Source organism: Macadamia integrifolia, chromosome 8, assembly GCF_013358625.1.
Source record: "Macadamia integrifolia cultivar HAES 741 chromosome 8, SCU_Mint_v3, whole genome shotgun sequence".
NCBI lineage: Eukaryota > Viridiplantae > Streptophyta > Magnoliopsida > Proteales > Proteaceae > Macadamia > Macadamia integrifolia.
The window spans coordinates 7920031-7938831 of record NC_056564.1 but is presented as its reverse complement, the minus strand read 5'-3'; the positions used below and the strand labels follow the sequence as shown (position 1 = coordinate 7938831).

At 37.9% G+C, this 18801-nt stretch overlaps 1 protein-coding gene across 17 annotated transcripts; it reads right to left on the bottom strand.

Moving 5' to 3' along the window:
* On the bottom strand, positions 1-6486 carry LOC122085742 (acyl-protein thioesterase 2-like). Of its 17 annotated transcripts, none has more exons than XM_042654276.1 (11): positions 6122-6486; positions 5904-6008; positions 5374-5589; positions 4935-5052; positions 3668-3704; positions 3479-3548; positions 3224-3328; positions 2701-2851; positions 2422-2504; positions 615-708; positions 1-142 (listed from the first exon to the last, which is right to left on the bottom strand). In XM_042654276.1, the coding sequence occupies exons 3-11, from the start codon at positions 5402-5404 to the stop codon at positions 55-57; spliced, it is 777 nt and encodes a 258-aa protein (XP_042510210.1). In that variant the 5' UTR covers positions 5405-5589; positions 5904-6008; positions 6122-6486; the 3' UTR covers positions 1-54. The 17 variants fall into 17 exon arrangements, with proteins under 17 accessions (XP_042510210.1, XP_042510214.1, XP_042510209.1 ...); XM_042654280.1 differs by having other exon boundaries at positions 5374-5466; XM_042654275.1 differs by having other exon boundaries at positions 6135-6486.
* Positions 6487-18801: the final 12315 nt, after the last annotated feature.

Sequence of the window (18801 nt, the reverse complement as noted above, 5' to 3'; positions counted from 1 at the left end):
TTTTCTATTTCTTCCTCACTAGCTATTACATGAAAATGAGAAATGGTTCTGCAATTACGAGCGAGACCCATCAAGCCCCAACCTTGCGTTCAGCCAGTTGCAGACCTCGTCCATCTCTTCCGGGACAGTGTAGTGGCCAAGCCTGCACAATAAAATTGTGAATACTCTAAGGAGACTGCTTTTTGGTTTCTATCATATTATAAAAAAGGGAGTTTCTTATTGACAGCATTTAAAGATGTCAAATAATTTGTAACCTTACTTTTGCCCTTTATAACATACTTTTTTTTTCTCCAAATGAAGATAAATACAGTCATTTTACATGTGTCATCGAAAAATGTGAATGACAATGACAACTTTTGATAATTACATAATGGTTAGTCATTTTCACTTGTGTCCTCGAAAATGTGTATGGCAATGACAACTTTTAATATTGACATAATGGTTAGTCATTTTCAAATTATTTTTGAAATCGCTTTTATATCCTTAACTTAAAAGAACTTGTAGGAATAAGACAAAGGGAAATTAAAAGGTGACAAATTCTAAATACACCTATGGAGGTGTCATTTAGACAGTTCCTATAAAAAATGTAATTCTTGAAAAAGACAATTTGATACCCGTTATAGGCTCTGAATGTTAGGTTACGAAACCCAGTTGTAGCTAATGCTTCTGCAGATTTCTCCCCATATTTGTAGAGGACTACATCATCAGCTGCAAGAGGAAATTATGAACTTATGTTCCATAGTGAAATGAAATATATTTTCTCTATACCAAATTACAGTACCAAACAACACTTTAAAAGCTCAAAGAATGCAGAACACTTCAATATCATAAAAGATGTGAAAACACACACTCTATTCTCTAAAATGATGGAGTCCCTAAAGCAGCGAATTCAATATGGAGTTTTCTTCTACTACAACTAACGAGGGCCATTACCCAGTGCAGGTCCTGCCTTTTCCCTGGCAGACCAAACCTTTTACCAATGCTCTAAGCAATGGCCTCTTCCACAATTACTAAGGGGGATAAACTAAAAAGAAAACAACTCAGACATAACAAGGTTTAAGAAGTTGAACCGAATTCTCACTAAGAGAGTTCCTGAAGACTGAATCAGAGGTAAAACACCATACCAAGTTGGGGAAGCTAAATATGCTATCTGGTATAGGTCAGTGCTAAAGTGCACAAATACTTCCTGCTTGCTTTGTGGATGATGCCACAGACTCACTATAGGGAGTCTCAGCTCAGTAAGTTGATATGTCTTCAGCAGTTCATACCACGAACCTACGCTCCAAATTGTTTTTACCAGCTAACAGCTGACTACTAATTTGCTTCAATGACAAAATAGAAAGAAGGGGGGGGGGGGTTGCATAAATAGCATGGTGATAAGCCAAGATGAGGTGTCCAAAGAAGTCTAGGAGTAGCACCAATATGTTAAAAAAAAAAAGTCATCATTTGCAAGAAAACCACTGACATCACCAGTGGGAAGCACTGCAGTGCATGTTGATGGCTTGAGGGAGAAAGGAGAATAATCAAGCTCATGAATAAAAAATTGAAATTGAAACATGTGCTTTCACTGAAGAAGTTCCACTAGGATAAATGAATAGTCTTCAGTTCTAAGGCCTTGATGATTACAATGAACACATTGATTGAAAGTGGGTCAGATATTTAGATAATTCAATTTTATAACATGCTAGTACAGGACTGGATTCAGTTTCCTGTTTCAGTATGGTCAAGCGTATACAATGTAATTTGGTTTCAACTAGCTGCAATTTTGGCATGTTCTTCAATACTGGATCAAGGCTCAAAGACAGCTGGGTCACAGCCCACACGAGGCCATGGATACTGGGAACTGGGAAGTCTGCTGAATATGTGCCACTCCCATTTGGCTGCGCTATAAGTCTTCAACCATCCTAAATTCCAAGTGCTTTAAGGTGGTAAGGACCATGACATTTTAGTATTTAAAATATTTACTCTCTCCATGCTAACTTTTCTACTCGACTGTAGGAAGAAAAAAATAGACTTGGAGATAGCTCTGCTGATTCCCAAGGGTTTCCAAACCATCTTTTCTTGAATAATCTGAGCTGAAAAAGGGAAATAGGAAATAGAAAGACCTAATAATGAAGACTAGGACAAAAGAAACAAGTTTTCAGGTCAGTTTGAACTACTTTTAGGAAGATTTAGATAACGAGGAAAGAAGCAATAAGATTACCCAAAATTAAGTTTTCAAGAGAGAGCATAGTTGTTGTCAAGGCAGCTAGGCGACCCAAGGTGGTCAAGGGAGGGGAAAAAAAAAAAAGGCCACTCTTAACATATTTGGTGACTCAAACATGTTCTGGGAAGGAGATAAATTGAAGGTTTTTTGAATTAGCTCCTTAGCAAAGAATATGTTCTCAAGTGAAATAACTTGTCAAAGAGAAATAAACATACCTCTGCCATGACATAGCAATAGGGGCAAGGATGAAGCACGCCTTGCAGCCTCATGTGAACCTTCTATCTTGTTCCTCAAGCTCCTGGTAAACAATAGCTGCTTTCTTGTGAACATTCATGCACAAGAATAAACTCTACATATGGGAAAAGAGCACATAGCAGTGATTTAAAATGTGAATTTTTGAGCATGGACATGTGTATTTGTTTCTTGACTCCCCCTCCCTGTTTTGCTGAAAGTGCAACTGTCATTGGAAGGAATAGAAGTTAAGGAATACAAACCTTGAACATGGAAGCCAACCACTTAAACCAACAACTGCACTTAAGTTGACAGGGTATGGGTTTCCATTCCCATACTTCCCTTGAATATAGCAAGTTGCAGAGTAGAGTGCAGTGGCAGCACCCATGCTGAAGCCTCCAATACCAAGTTTGACTGTAAACAAGGTAAAAAGAAAGCACCCGAATCATGAATTGTGAAGTTACAGGGATAAAATATATGTCATGAAAAAATATTTCCCTCACTAAATTAGCACAAGACAAAGGTTAGAACCTCATCCAAGAAGCAATTGGAGCACAATTGCCTTCCTGGTAGAAATTCAGTCAATTATCCAAGGATCAAAGTTCTCAACTTTCTACACAAGCAACAATATTGGGGGGGAGGGAGAGAAGAAAAATTATATACAAATGAAAGTCAAGTCCAGACTGAAACTTCACAATTTGGAGTACTAATATGTCTTCACAAGATCGCATCCTCTTACAGGATCAGTCAGGTATATAATTTTCTCATCAGAGAGAAAAAACCTACTATCAGCAGGCTCTGTTGACAACAAGTTTGCAAAGTGTGTTGCTGAAGCATCTAAACCCTCCACATCATCAGGAGCATCATCTGAAAGGTCTCCTACATCAAACCCTAATACAAATCAACAAGAGCTGTTAGAACTTGCTTAAGTGCTTCGATGGCAGTAAGAGATTTGATATCAACTTTGAAAGCAGCTCAATCATGAAATCACAGTGAATGACCTGAAAAAGAAAGCAGCTTTTCTAAAGCAATTAATCTTACATGCAGTGCAAGGAAATCCACCAAAAATTGCTACAGGTCGTGTAGGAGCAGTTGGGCATATCCACTTAATCTGTATCAAGATAATTAAAGCATATGATAAGTTTATTCAGGACATAGGAAGCCATGTTATGGATATGAATAAATAAAAATAAAAATTTAAGCAAATTATAGCATACTTATTATCCTTACATTTGGAAGAGGAAGTGTTTCCAGGAGCTGGGACCAGCTGCACAAAAATACCCCAAGCAAAAAAGGAAAAAATCTGTTAATCTCATTGGGTATAATCAGTAAATGTGCAGCAGGAAATAGAAAATGTGTTGAAATTACAAAATGTGAGATCGGTGAGTGACGTAGACACTGTCAGTCTTTAATAAGATTGAACACCATAGCTGAAAATTTTCAAGAGCCAGCAGCTACAATTTTACTAACTTATCTACTTTTTTCAGACAACAGAGCACAACCCTCTACATTAAATAAAAAAATGCCAAAATAAATAACCACTGCTGAAGCACACAAACAAGATGAACACATTTTAATTGGACTGAAGAATTTATTCACCTAAAGTAAGGGGCAAGAGAATCAAAATTGGTGTTAATTATTCATACTTTTGAAGAGGAAAAGAGTTATCTAGGTACTTGTCTTAAGTTAATCTTAGAAAAATAACACTTGGAAAAAAGCTACATAGAAGGCCAACCTATCTCTATGCTAAGTTATTTGGGAAACCCAGATAGTGGACTAGTGGTCCCCTATTCAAGCCTTTGGCATATTCACTTTTATGAATTGAAGCTTTCCCAAGCTCAGATCAAAAGAGAGAATGAGAGAAAGGACAAACAACAGGTTTTATTTAGTTCATTGTACCTCTGCTCTCAATATAGAACCAATAAGAATGAGAATCTTGACCCAAAGGATGCATTATTCAAAATTGTTAATTTTACATTTAAGATCTTGCCATGGAGAATAGGACAAGGAATTGACATCCCTCCAACCCCTTTTCTCTTGTTTCTGCAACAAAAAGAGTCTACCATTTGCAAACAAGGTATATGCTCAGGAGGACAAATGAAAAAGAATAGAATCTCAACAACGTTGCTGACAGAGCACACAATAAGCACAATAATAATGATAATCATCATATCATTCTCCAGTCCCTATCTCATACTATTTATGAGTCATGCATGCACGTCTCTAGCAATCCATAAACAATCCCACTACTGTACAGTACAAATGATACAAGTTTGACCGAATGAACTACTAGACGCACTGAAATATGAAAATCAATTTCAGCCATAGACCTAGTGTGCATGCTAACTCATAATGATTGATATTTTGAAAAGAACACTAAAAGAGAGAAATGCCACTGAGATGAGAAAAAGAAAGCGCATGAGCTTATAATTTTTACTAACAAAAATCCTAAAGAGGAACAACCACGACAATGGCAACTGAGAAACAAGTATAATACCTTGATCCATTATCACCAATACCATGCACCCAGACTATAGTGGCCTGGTGTTTGCCTTTGGGCCTGACCACATGGGTCCTTCCGAATTCGATCCTTCTAGTAGTCCTACTACCTGAAACTTTGCCTCAATTCAGTTAATCACAGTGAGCCCAAAAGGACCAAGGAAGAAGAAACAAATATATATATATATATATATAGAGAGAGAGAGAGAGAGAGAGAGAGAGAGAGAGAGAGAGAGGCCATCACTCAACAGTGTCACTATTCATTTATCACTAATACGAATCCACTATACAATGTTACAACATTCAGATGAAGTATTAAGTGAGGGAAAAAACGACTTAGAAGAATAAAGGAACCGAATGATTCAGAAACCATTAAAGGGTTCCATTACAAATAAAAACCAAACTTATTCCCAAATTCCAAAGAAAATAAGACTAACCTGAACCAACTGAGTTAGTAGAGAAGCTCATTTCCAGAGTCGGAAGAACCGCACTAACAAATCCCCCTATTCAGTAATGACTGAGAAGAACTCCTGCACTGAAGAAAAACCCAAATTGGCAATCTCTATTTATACCCTACTGGTGGGTGAAAAAGGGAATAAAATCCATGAATTTGCATCAGCTACTCTTGCTTACACCAGCTACACACACCGTTCCTGAAACCACCTATAAGATCAGAAAGAGAAAGCCACCCACAAAAGGAAAGATAAAGAAAGGGATGAAAAGCACGAAATCTTTTATGAGCAGAGAATCCACAACAGATCAAAGCACGTCTCTCAATTTCTATTACAGAGAGAGAGAGAGAGAGAATCTATGCTGGGTGGCAGTGGGTAAAAGCACCCCAACTACAACAACTCAAGAATATTTCCAAACATGAAAAGAATAAAACGTGAAAACCCATTTTTGATTATTTCTTAATCATTTAAATGATTGATGGGCATTTACCCAAGAAAAAATGATTGATGGGCACCTGTTAACCGCAGATTAAAAGCTCACAACTGGTCAATAAACTAATATATTTCCCCTCCTGAATTGAGAAGAAGGCGGCGCCATAAACTTGCAGATATAGGAAGATCTAATTAAAATGGAAATGATCAACAGCCTTCAAAAAATGAAAAATGAGAACAAAATGTATGTGGAAGATTAAAAAAAAAACACAAAAGTGGGGTTTGGTGTTTCACTTCTAACCTTCTATACCAACCTGGTCTTACTTGTGGACGAGATAAAAAAGCATATGAGCTTTTCCTCCCTTCCCTCCGTTTTGCTTTCTTATATGCTTTCCAACTTTAGATTGTTTATATTACATTGGACAGGGAGCAAGAATCCAAAACTAGTCATTTCTTACAAGACTTCATGACGAGACTAATAATGCCCTTACAACCACATCTCCATTTCCAAACTATTTCGGATCCCGACATAATTCTGCATAGTGCAAGTGAAAAACAGTGAGCACTTCCTTCAAAAGATGCAGAGAAAAAGATTCCCACGCAGTGAAGATGTTCTCCCTCTCTTCTCTCTCTACCCCTTTGGAGTTTCCTCTTATTCTCTCTCCTCTATGCCCATATAGATTCTTTTTGTGCGTGTCTGTCAAAAGGGCAATCAGTTGATGATAATTGCCTCTTAAGGGCGATGGCTTCGTTTACAATCAGTTCATGAAGCCAAGGAGTAGAATTAGATCAAATCGTTATTCACACTAATGAGAGAGTTTTCTTAACAAGAGTATGAGCTACACAATTCCTTTCCTTTTCGGATAAAAGAAAAATTACAATCAACAAAAGAGGTGGCTAATCCTCAAAAAATTTGTAGTGTTCTAAAATTGTCAAAGTTTCTACCAAAAAAAAAAAAAAAAGGAAATCGTCAAAGTTTGAGTTCCATGGTGGTCCGAAATGATAAATCCAATACCACCTCTATTTGAATGCAATTATAAGGATGCACTAGTGTTGATTATAACTATGTTATTTGGTGGTGGTTGCGAGATGGAAACGTCACAACAATGAAGATTGCAAACAACTTGAACCAGTCGGAAACTCGGATGTCCTAAGTTCAACTCCCACTAGGCACACCTTGGGCTACTCACACGGGGTGTTTAGTACTCTTCAGTGTTTTTAATGAAAGTTGAATGGTTATCATTCAACCCCAGTATGACCTGGTCCATGCAGTTGTGGAGTCAGTATGGGCCCACGGGACTAATCAAGCTAAAGGCCTAGATAAAGCCTGGATACCCATCGTTAGCAAAGAAAAAAAAATTTTGTAGTAGGAGTAAGTGTAATGCAAGGTTAAAGACTTCTACGGGTGTCCATTTTTTAGTGTTGAATAGTAGATCAATCCTCACCTTCCTCGCATTGAATAGTGGATCCCTCCTAGGAAACTATTTTTTTGCATGTCTCATTGTTGTGGCATGAAAGATTTTCTAATAGGGGCAGCACTGAAAATCCATGCGAACATGAGATGTAATATCCATAATGACACTTTCTCTCACTTTCTAACCTATGTGAATGCCATGTAGCCCAAGCAAGTGACATAAGGAGTGCACCAATGAAAAACGATAAAATGATTTCGTATATTATGAATAGAAAGGTCCATTTATGTGAAGAGGAGAGAGATAAAGAGAGGGTACCACCCTACAATCCCCTCATAAAAATCTCTTCTCAAACATAAAATAAAAATTGATAAATTAAAGGAAATGGCATGGGTAAGGTATCACACCCCAAAATTTCCTTTAAAAAAAAAAAAAGGAAAAAAAGGTAGAGTTAATATTACCTGATGTAACCAAGAAATGCTTTTTTTTTTATAATGCAAAACATACCTACCCCTATGTAACATCCACATTCCAGGGAATATGTTCAAATGTGGAACTCTCATACACTTGGCACTTTCTCAAGCATGATCCTAAGTATATAAGTGGGGTCCAGAGCGCACGTCTTGTCAATGTGAAGAATCTCTGTCATCACAATGCCACATGTCTCACAATGACATGCGTGTGTGAGTGTGACACTGTACATTTCTCCAATAAGATTCTCTGTTGTGACAGTTGTTGTGTAAAGAACACTGCCACTTGGCATATGACAGCATTTGATAACCCCCCCTGTCATAGTTAAAAAGGAAAAAAATATTAATATTGGGTTCATGGCATAAGCTTTTGGAAAGGTTAACAAGGCAAAATTGTTTCCGTTGCTAACAAGCTAAGGCCAGGGTTTGTTTGGAGAGAGAAGGAGGATAGCTATTGCAATTTCACCTTTTCCACAAACTTTAGGAGAATCTTATGCCTCACTCTCACCCCATATATATATATATATATATAAAGAGGGGGGGGGTGGATTAAGCAATGTTGTTTCTGTAATTTTGCTAACAGGTTCAAGGCCAGGGTTTGTTTGGAGAGAAAAGGAGGATAGCTTTTGCAATTTCACCTTTTCTAGAATCTTTGGGAGAGTTATGCCTCACCCCAACTAAAAAAAAAAAAGAGGAGCGACTTATTCCCTTTCTACTTATATTTAGAATCTTCCAAGTCAAGTCAATAACATATAGCAAAACAATATATTTAAGAGCGACCACATATGTAATTAGGAGAGAGAGGCTAGCAAGAGGGAAATGCACTATTAGCATTTTTTTTTCTTTTTTATAAAATTTATAATTTAACAAAAAATGAATAGCAAACCTTATGATTTGGCAGCTGAATTATCACCATATTGAGAAATCAAATGACAATTTAATAGACTATAATATGTTTCAATCTACTTAGATTTTTTTTAGTTCTGCATCTTGGGTCCCAACTCCCAAGTGACAATTTAATAGGTAAACTCTTAAGTTATTCAAAAAAAATTTTCCCTCTTTTGTGATAGAAGAATTAAAAAAAATTACCATAGTCAATGTATCTTACAATTTCACCCAAAAACAAAAAAAGTCAATGTATCGTATGCTTTATCACAATTGATTTATTTATTTATTTATTTATTTTTCTTAACCATGAGGTTCCATGTAGATGATACTATTCTCTAAGATGTTATTGGTGTGGCATAGGAGATTCTCTCATAGTGACCCTATGAGAAACCCTTTCCCCACAATAATCGGGGAAAAAAATTAAGCATAATCGGGAAAAAAAAATTAAGACCCCTATGAAATATATATAGATACTCAATCATTGTATATAACTGAGATTCTGAGAAAAGTATAAGATTTAAGGCCTGCTTTTAGTTTGTCAACTCTTCCCCTACCATACCCACAATAAAGACAGAATAATAACCAGAGTAGAAAATATAGCATGAAATGGGATCAAAACAATTTATTTCTGCTTTCTATTTTATTTATTAGTTAAGACAACATATGCTGTTGCCACTAATACCTTATAACAAGTGATTAAAAGCTTGAAGGATGACTAAAATAATTGCTTAAGAATGGTTCAAATTTAGAGATTACAGCAGAATTCTTATTAAATATAAGTATGTAGAATTTTATAAATTTTTTTCTTAATAATATCTTGGTTGATGCAGGCAAAGATCAGATTCTTGCATCACTCCACGCATTAAGTGCCCGCCTGTGACCGGCGAAATGTGGTCCTTCTAGATGGAAGACTGATTGAATACCATTGTATATCATCAGAAATTCTGCAACTATAAACAAATAAATAAGGGGGGAGGGGGGAAGACAGAGAAAGTAGTCTCTGACTATACTGCTTGATTAGTTAATATTAATCCATTGGACTTCACAGCTAAAGATGAAGAAATTTCTTGAGGTTTTACAAAATTGTAAGGTTAGCTGAATCTTCTTGAAATGGTCTATGCTTTACTTGGTCTTTGTTTCTTTCAAATGAGACTTTTATTGATCAGTAAGGCTGCAAAGGTTAACGTGGAACATTGACCCAATATATTGAGAATGGAGATTCTACTGAAGAGAGTCGTTAGAGTGTGTTTGGAATTCCCACATACTTCCTTGTGATGGGTCATCCTTGTCTGGTTAAAAATGGTTAAATCCAAACCATTTCTGCAAACTACTTTGGATTTAGATGGTGTCCCTCAGTTTCAGTTTGGTCTTTGTTGAGTTTCAGAGAATCACACTCACAAATAAAACACAAGAGATTAACGAGGTTCGGCAATAGAAGCCTACGTCCTTGGGTAAAACTCCCAAACTTCTTCTTATTCATCGTTGGGAGAGGGACTGTCATTATATAGATGTAATTACATGAGAGGTTGCTAAATATAAGCAACAAAGAAAAATGAAACAAATAATAATACAATATTTCCCACATCTCCTTCTAAGAATAGGAGATCCGACACAATATTGCCCCCAGATCTCCTTCTAGGAATAGGAGATCCAATATTCTCTTTCCAATACTCCCCCTCAAGTTGGAGCGAAGATATCATCTGAGGTCAACTTGTTCACCATTTCTTGGAACGATCCTTTGGGCAAGGCCTTGGTGAAGATATCAGCTAACTGATCTTCACTACGAATATATGGCGTCTCAATCATCTTATCTTGAACTTTTTCCCATACAAAATGACAGTCTACCTCTATGTTTAGTTCTTTCATGGAAAACAAGGTTCGAAGCAATGTGAGTAGCAGCTTGATTGTCGCAAAACAGTTTTGTAGGTTTGACCATAGACTCACATCCCAACTCCTGTAGAAGCAGCCGCAACCACACAATTTCACTGGTAGTAGTCGCCATGGCACGGTACTCAGCCTCTGCACTTGAACGAGCTACTACAGTTTACTTTTTACTCTTCCATGTAACAATGTTTCCAACGACAAAAGTACAAAATCCGGTAGTAGATTTCGTGTCTATGGGGCTTCCGGCCCAATCTGCATCAGTGTACCCAACAATTTCTATGTGACCATTATTCTTCACCAAAATCCCTCTTCCTGGTGAAGCTTTCAGATAACGAAGTAAGTGATCAAGCAGTTCCATGTGCCCTTATGTTGGAGCCTACATAAACTGGCTCACATAACTAACAACATAAGCAATGTCAAGAATGGTAATGGTCAAGTAAATTAACCGTCCTACCAAACACTGATATTGCCCATCATCCTGCAAGGGGGTGTCATTAGTAGTAAATTTACTACTGTAATCCATAGGAACACTCTAGCAGGTTTAACCCCCATTTTTTCAGTCTCTTTCAACAAATCTAAAACATATTTTCCTTGAGAAAGGAACAAGCCTTTGTGAGAACTTGCCACCTCGATACCCAAAAAATATCTTAGTTTACAGAGATCTTTGATGTCAAATTCTCGGCTCAAATGTTGCTTGAGAGCATAAATTCCAGATCGATTGCTGCCAGTGATGACAAGATCATCGACATAGATAAGAACAATTACAATACCTTGGTCATTGTTTTTAGTAAACATTGACGAGTCAGATTCTCCTCTTTTGAAGCCAAATCTAATAAGGGCAGCACTAAGTTTACTGTACCATACATGTGGAGACGGTTTAAGTCCGTATATAGCCTTTTTTAGTCTGCAAATGATTCCATCTTCATTTTGCAAAGCATGGCCAGGTGGGAGATCCATATAGACCTCCTCTTCTAAGTCTCCATGAAGGAACGCATTTTTCACATCCATTTGAAAGAGAGACCACCCACAATTAATAGCAACAGACATGAGCAGGCGCACCGTGTTCATTTTCACAACTGGGGCAAATGTCTCCTTGTAATCGACGCCATAGGTTTGGGTGTACCCTTTGGAAACCAGTCTTGCCCTGTATCTCTCGATCGATCCATCATTGTTATACTTGATCTTATAGATCCAACGACAACCAACTGTACGCTTACCATCTGGAAAATGAACCAATTCCCAGGTGTGATTACGATCAAGAGCGTGAAGCTCAGCCTTCATGGCATTGACCCACACGTCCTGGTTACTTGCTTCTAAAAAATTGTTTGGTTCTTTATAAGTCTCAATAGCAAATAAAAAACTTAAAAAATTCTGAGAGATTTTGTCATAGCAGACAAAGTCTTGAATCGGATGCTGAACCGTATGGTATGTAGAAAAGTCCCAAAGTCGTGTTGAAGGCTTAGAAACATGGGTTGACTTGCGAACGGGGGCACCTGAAGTAACGGGGGCTTCGAGAGCTTCCGGAACAGTTGCAAGCATAGGGACAGTCATGTCATCTTCTATTATATTTTGGCTATTAATACCCTCATTATTCAAACAGTCGTCCTGTTAAATCTCATCAACTGGTAATGGGACAGGAGCAAATTCAATAGAGAACTCACTATAGTCACTATACTCCCCTTGAATTTGATGCCTGTCAGGGAAAAACATGTGAGCTTCATCAAAAGTTATGTCACGAGAGATGTAAAGACGTCTAGTACTTGGTTCATAACACTTGTACCCTTCTGCAACAGAAGAGTATCCAACAAACACGCATTTTCGGGAACGAGGATCAAGCTTACCCCCAGTTTGAAAGTGAACATAACAAACACACCCAAAAATTCTCAAGTGGGAGATAGTAAATTTTCGACTATGGAGAACCTCCATAGGAGCTTTGTAACCAAGCACCTTACTAGGAAGACGATTAATGAGATAGCAGCTCGTGAGAACTGCGTCAGACCAATAAGGTTTTGGCATATGGCCAGAGAACAACAGGGCTCAGGTTACTTCAAGTAGGTGACGGTTTTTGCGTCCAACTACTCCATTTTGTTGTAGAGGACCCACGCAAGAGGTCTGGTGAATGATGCCCATGCTATGCAGGAAGGACTGAAATGGGTGGTTGGTGTATTCCATTCCATTCTCAGTACGTAACACTTTGATAAAAGTATAAAACTGATTTTGAATCATTTTGCAAAAATCTCGAAACACAGTAAGAACTTCACTTTTGGACTTAAGTAAATACAGCCAAGTAGATCGAGATTTATCATCAATAAAAGTAACAAAGAATTTGTAACCATCTCTAGAATCAACCAGAGCACTACCCCAAACATCTGAATGAACCAAATCAAATAAATCAGTTGATAAATGAGTACTTTGTGAAAAAGGGAGTCTATATTGCTTAGCAAAATGGCAGGGATCACAATTACTAGAATCATGAGATAAAGACATATCCAACGCATGTAACACTCGATCAGATAGATGGCCCATTCACAAATGCCATAACTAAGAAGTCTCTGCAACACTTTTCCTTGCAACAAATGCATCATTATGAAGATCTAAAGTATAAAGACCATTCTGAAGCCTTCCATCACCAATCATCTTCCTAGTGACGCAATCCTGAAAAAGTACCTTTAGAGGAGAAAAAATGACATTGCAATTCCACTCTTTAGTACACTTGCTGACAGATAAAAAATTAGAAGATAAATCTGGAACAAACAAGGCATCCGAATTTTTTGAAAATATTTTAAACTGTCCGATTCCCTGAGTTGGAACCTGAACCCCGTTAGCAATAGTGATAGGAGAATGGGAAGCACTAGAAGCAGTGTTAAATAACATATGTGAGGAACCACACATGTGATTAGTAGCTCCAGAATCAATAATGAAACAATTTTTAGAGAGAGCAGAGAGCACATGAACATTACCAGAGGTCTTGACCATATTTCCTGATTCAATGGCAGAATTGGCAGTGCTAGAAGAAGTTGTTCCATGAGCCTGAAGGAGTTGCTGAAATTGATGAGCAAGAGTTTCAAGCTTGGACTGAAAATCGGTGGCATTGGCTTGAACTGCAACCTTAGCTTCTTGACCCTTAACTTTGCTTGGGCGAAGATGAGGGTGAAGAACCCAACACCTATCCTTGGGATGGCCATCACGATCACAATGGTCACAATGAAAACAACTTCGTCCCTTACTTTTTCCTTTGGAAAATTTACAATTATTATCACCTTGCTGTTTGTTATTGGCAGTCACATTGTGAGCTGAGTTCTCCGTTGGATCAGTTTCGGGAGTGGGAACCGGGTACATGACACGGCGCCTTGTTTCTTCCCTTTGGATTATAAAGCATACAGAGGTAAAAGATGGCAAGGTCAGACTCATGAGAACTTGACGTTTGAGATCTTCATACTCAGGTTTAACACTGGCCAACAACTGAAAAATTCTATCATGTTCTTCCCGTTTGATATAATCAACAATAGTTTGAGTAGATGGCCTATATTGACGAAGTTCATCCCATTTTTTCTTTAAACTTCCAAGATGTTCAGTAAAGGATTGATTAGGTCCTTGCTTGGAGAGAGCAAGTTCCTATTGCAACTCAAAGATACGAGATGCATTGTTTGCTTGTCCATACATCTCATTTAGAGATTCCCATAGAGCCTGAGCCGTATCTGAATAAGCAAAGATCTCATAGATTTGAGGTTCCATGGAATTAAAAATCCAAGTCATAACAGAGTGGTCATTGGCTTGCCAATCAACAAATTTGGGATCGATCTCAGGAGGGGCTTTTGTTTGTTCATTGATATGACCAAGCTTGGATCTGCCTCCAAGAGCACTAGTCACAGCATGAGACCAAGGGATAAAATTTCTCCCATTCAATAACATAGAAGATATAAGGCGTTGGCTGTTTGCTTCATGCAACACAGCCTTGATCAAACCAGTGCCAGTACTGGCACTTTGATTAAGAGTAATTTCTTTCTCAGAATCAGGTCCAGCCATGATACAACTCACGCAACAAGAATTCAAAGTTGGAGAGAAGAACTTATCTGGAGGGAAGACCAATTAGAGAAGCTATGCAACAGACTAAAACGCTGCTTGATGAAAATGATCCAAGAAGAGAAGACACCAGCCTTTTATTGGAAAGAAGATCCACCCAAATAAGAAGACACAAAACAGATCGGGATCAAGCCCGCTCTGATACCATGTTGAGTTTCAGAGAATCACACTCACAAATAAAACACAAGGGATTAACGAGGTTCGGCAATAGAAACCTACGTCCTCGGGTAAAACTCCCATTTTTCATCGTTGGGAGAGGGACTGACATTATATAGATGTAATTACATGAGAGGTTGCTAAACATAAGCAACAAAGAAAAAGGAAACAAATAATAATACAATATTTCCCATATCTCCTTCTAAGAATAGGAGATCCGATACAATATTGCCCACAGATCTCCTTCTAGGAATAGGAGATCCAATATTCTCTTTCCAATTGTCTTCATTGAAGATAGTCATTAGAGAGTGTTTGGAATTCCCACATATTCCCCTGTGATGGGTCATTCCATGTCAGGTCCAAAATGGCTAAATCCTAACCATTACTGCAAACTACTTTGGATTTAGATGGTGCATCTCAGTTTCAATTTTTGTTCTTCATTGAGTCTGGTGCTCAACAAGGTGGCTGAGAACAATAACTTCCATGTACTGTTAGTGCCAAGTTGGCCAAAATGTGATTATTTCCAAATTGGTTCTTATGCATTTGGGGGTGCCTGTGAAGCATGTGAGAAATGGAATCATTTCATTTTGTCCTTCATAGCATAGTTCATTTATAGAACTTGTATATAGAAAATCCTATTCTTATATTCCTCAACAGTGCACAAGGATAAATAATGTTGGACTCATTTCAAATAAAAAGTATTTCCCTGTGCCAAAACTGAATATGGTCACCATGTCAATGCTTGCATCTGGAAACAAACCAGTCATCATCATCCATGCTCTGCTTGTCTTGCAGCTTTCCAAACTGGTTCTTGATTGCAGAACACACTTGGTTTAATATTCTACCCTTAATCACATATCTCAGTAAATTTTCTGAACTGTTGTGATTTTTGAGCCATTTCTTTTGCACCTGAAGCCATGAAAAAAACAGTAACTAACAGGGCACATGACCAAAATGTTCCTATTAGGTGAACATCAAAGTTACCACTAGAGGAATTTAGTGGTGGAAAATTTTGTTTTATCTGTTTTTTGATAAGAAAAGCATGTTTTGCACATTTGTGCATAAACTTATCACTCCCATTGAAATGCCTTTTCCATCTACCTGTCTATTTGATTCTGATGGAATCCAAACCAATGCCATTCTTATCCTTTTCTTAGTGAGAGTGAAGGTTGTGTGAGCTTTGAGCCTACAGTTTCCCAAACAGAAAGTTCTCTTAGAAGATTACAGAGATAACAGAGAAGGAGGCTGATGGGTCTTTGAAAACCATGGAAGTATTTGCAAAAGAAATGGGATCCCTAGTGAATATTGCTGTGAAAGCTGAAAGAAGTAACCCCCCACCCCCCTCTTCCCCTCCTTCATTCTTCCTTTTTTTTATTCTTGATACGGATGCCAGGACATAATTTGGCTCAAAAAGGTTTATCAACTAGAGGAATCTAGCTGAGTGATATCAAATCAAAATTGTCTTTGTCTCTCCCTTTCATCCTAAGGAACAGAAACAAAAATTATTCTCTGATTATAGGTAAGACTGTGTCTATAGCATCCTTTGGAACCAATACTATTCTGATTCTTATAAAGTTACTGTCACATTGTTGAAGAAACATATGGATGAGGCATTGAGATGGTTTCCCTCTGCTAGATTTAAGTACAGAAATGAATACATATGGATGATCAAGATGTTCATACTTGAAACCAGAACATATAATTAGTCCTTCTATGCAATTCTTCGTATAAAATGAAATAGAAGCTTCTAAGGGAAATCAATCCACATTTGAGGACCCCTTAAAGTAGGGATATAATTTCTTCAAGCACAAAAATGTTACTGTGTACATAAGAAACTGAAAATGATTTCTCAAAACTGAATCAAATCAACAGATCAAGTGGATCAAGCCTGAGAAAATCTCACCACTACCGACCAGATAGTTCAGACATGTCAACTGAGCAGTCGGAAGGGGTCTCACTGTCTACCTTAGATGTTGTCATTGGGGCATTCCTTACTCTAACATGACCGGAGGTCGGCTCATGATTGATTGATAAGAGGTCGACAATGATCATTTCGGTTTCGGGAGGTTGTTCCACGACCAGACGCCCATCAAGCATCTCAACTACACAGGCCATGCTAGGCCTAAGCTTGGGGTCCTCTTGAATGCACCACAGAGCCACATGAACCAAGAGCCTAACCTCCCTCTCATCAATGCCTCCATTTTTCACTAGTCTCTCATCAACAATGTCCATAAGCCTCCCTTGTCTTTCCTTCTCAGACACAATCCTAGGAAAATATGACCAATACCTTTCTTCTTCTTCTTCCATCAACCGCACATTTCTCCGGCCGCCTATGATCTCTAGGATCATCATACCATAGCTATAGATATCAGATTTCTCAGAGACACCACACTCCAAGAGCCATTCAGGGGCCAAATAACCCCTAGTACCCCGGATTGACATCATAACTCTGCTCTCATCTTTCCCTATCAATTTCGACAACCCAAAATCCGCGACAGTTGCTCGGAAATTCTCACCCAGAAGTATATTTTCAGGCTTGACATCAAGGTGTAATATCTTAGACCTGCAGTCATGATGAAGGTATGCTAATGCCTTAGCAACATCAATTGCAACACTATACCTCAAGTCCCATGGCAAGCATCCACGAAAGCCATTGTGCTTGCTTCCATGAGGGAAGATCCAAGCATCCAATGACCCATTGTGAATGAATTCATAGACAAGGAAGTGTGGCCCTCCAGCTACACCACAGTACCCAAGAAACCTCACAAGATTGATATGTTGCACACTAGCAATGGCTGCAACCTCAGCCCTGAATTCCTTCTCCCCATGTTGCTCTGTACTTAATCTTTTCACAGCAACAAGCATGCCATCATCAAGCTGCCCCTTGTAAACAGAAGCAGTGGCACCTTCACCTATCAGTGATTGGAAGTTATTTGTTGCCACTTCAAGCTCTTTATACTTAAACCTTTTTGGAACACCACCTAATCTGTTGAGGAAGCTGTATCCTAGTGAAGTTGATTTACTCTGTATCAGTCCCCTGCAACGATCACTACGGTATTGGATAAGAACCCAAATGAAGATTGCAAGAATTGCAGCAATACCAGCTCCAGCAATGAGGAAGAAACCTTCTGAGAGTTTCAGGAAGAGGCGGGCGACCCCGATGACGATAATGAGGAAGATTACTACACCAAATTTGATGATATTAGCCCTGTTAGCTTCCATAATCATGAGTAGAAAGATGAAGGAAAACTTCTTATTGTTGTGATGATGATCTTCATTTCCATCTTTCTTTTGTCAACAATAGTGATAAGGAGCTTGCTTTCATGACTCAAGGGGGAGTAGGGTGTCACCTTCATTTGAATATTCAAATTTATAAACCTTACAGGTAACACATTTCTATCTTCAACACATCAAACAAGGTGGCTGCAGAAATCACTCACAATATGTTGTTTAGATAAGCAACCAAGAATGGGTTTTACTTGACTCTTTCAAAGTTTATGTGCCACACGTTTCTTTAATTATATCCTATTTCCTTTATACACACTTTGGAAAATACTTTTCTATTGTCAATTGGCATTCTCAACCAATGGAGATTACTTCAAAAGTCTAATCAGCCATCAATTATGGAGAAAAGAACCCTGCGCCTCTGGGCATTGGGTATTTTCTCTCCCAACTCTATTTGGGTGTGAGAACGCTAAACAAACAAGATTTCCTTGCACATCATTTTTTTATGGATAAGAAAACTATCTACTTGATAAAGTCATTTTATATCATTATCTGCATCCACATTAGATGCAGTTCAAAATTTTCTCTTGCAATACGATGTGGATTTTTTTGGGGGTAATTTTTTTTTTTTTTTTTTTTTTTTTGGACAGAGGGGTAAGTTAAACTTGAGTACCTAACATTTAGAGAAACTATTTATGAGTTAATCAGTTTTGAAATATTAAATTTGGGGTACCTCACGTCGTATAAATGTTTGGGGTACCACTCTTAAGAGAGAAAATTAACAGATAAATAAGAAATGGGAAGTAGAAGTAAAGAATTGATTTGACTACAAATAAAGGGTTTTTTTTTTTTTCTGGGTAGGA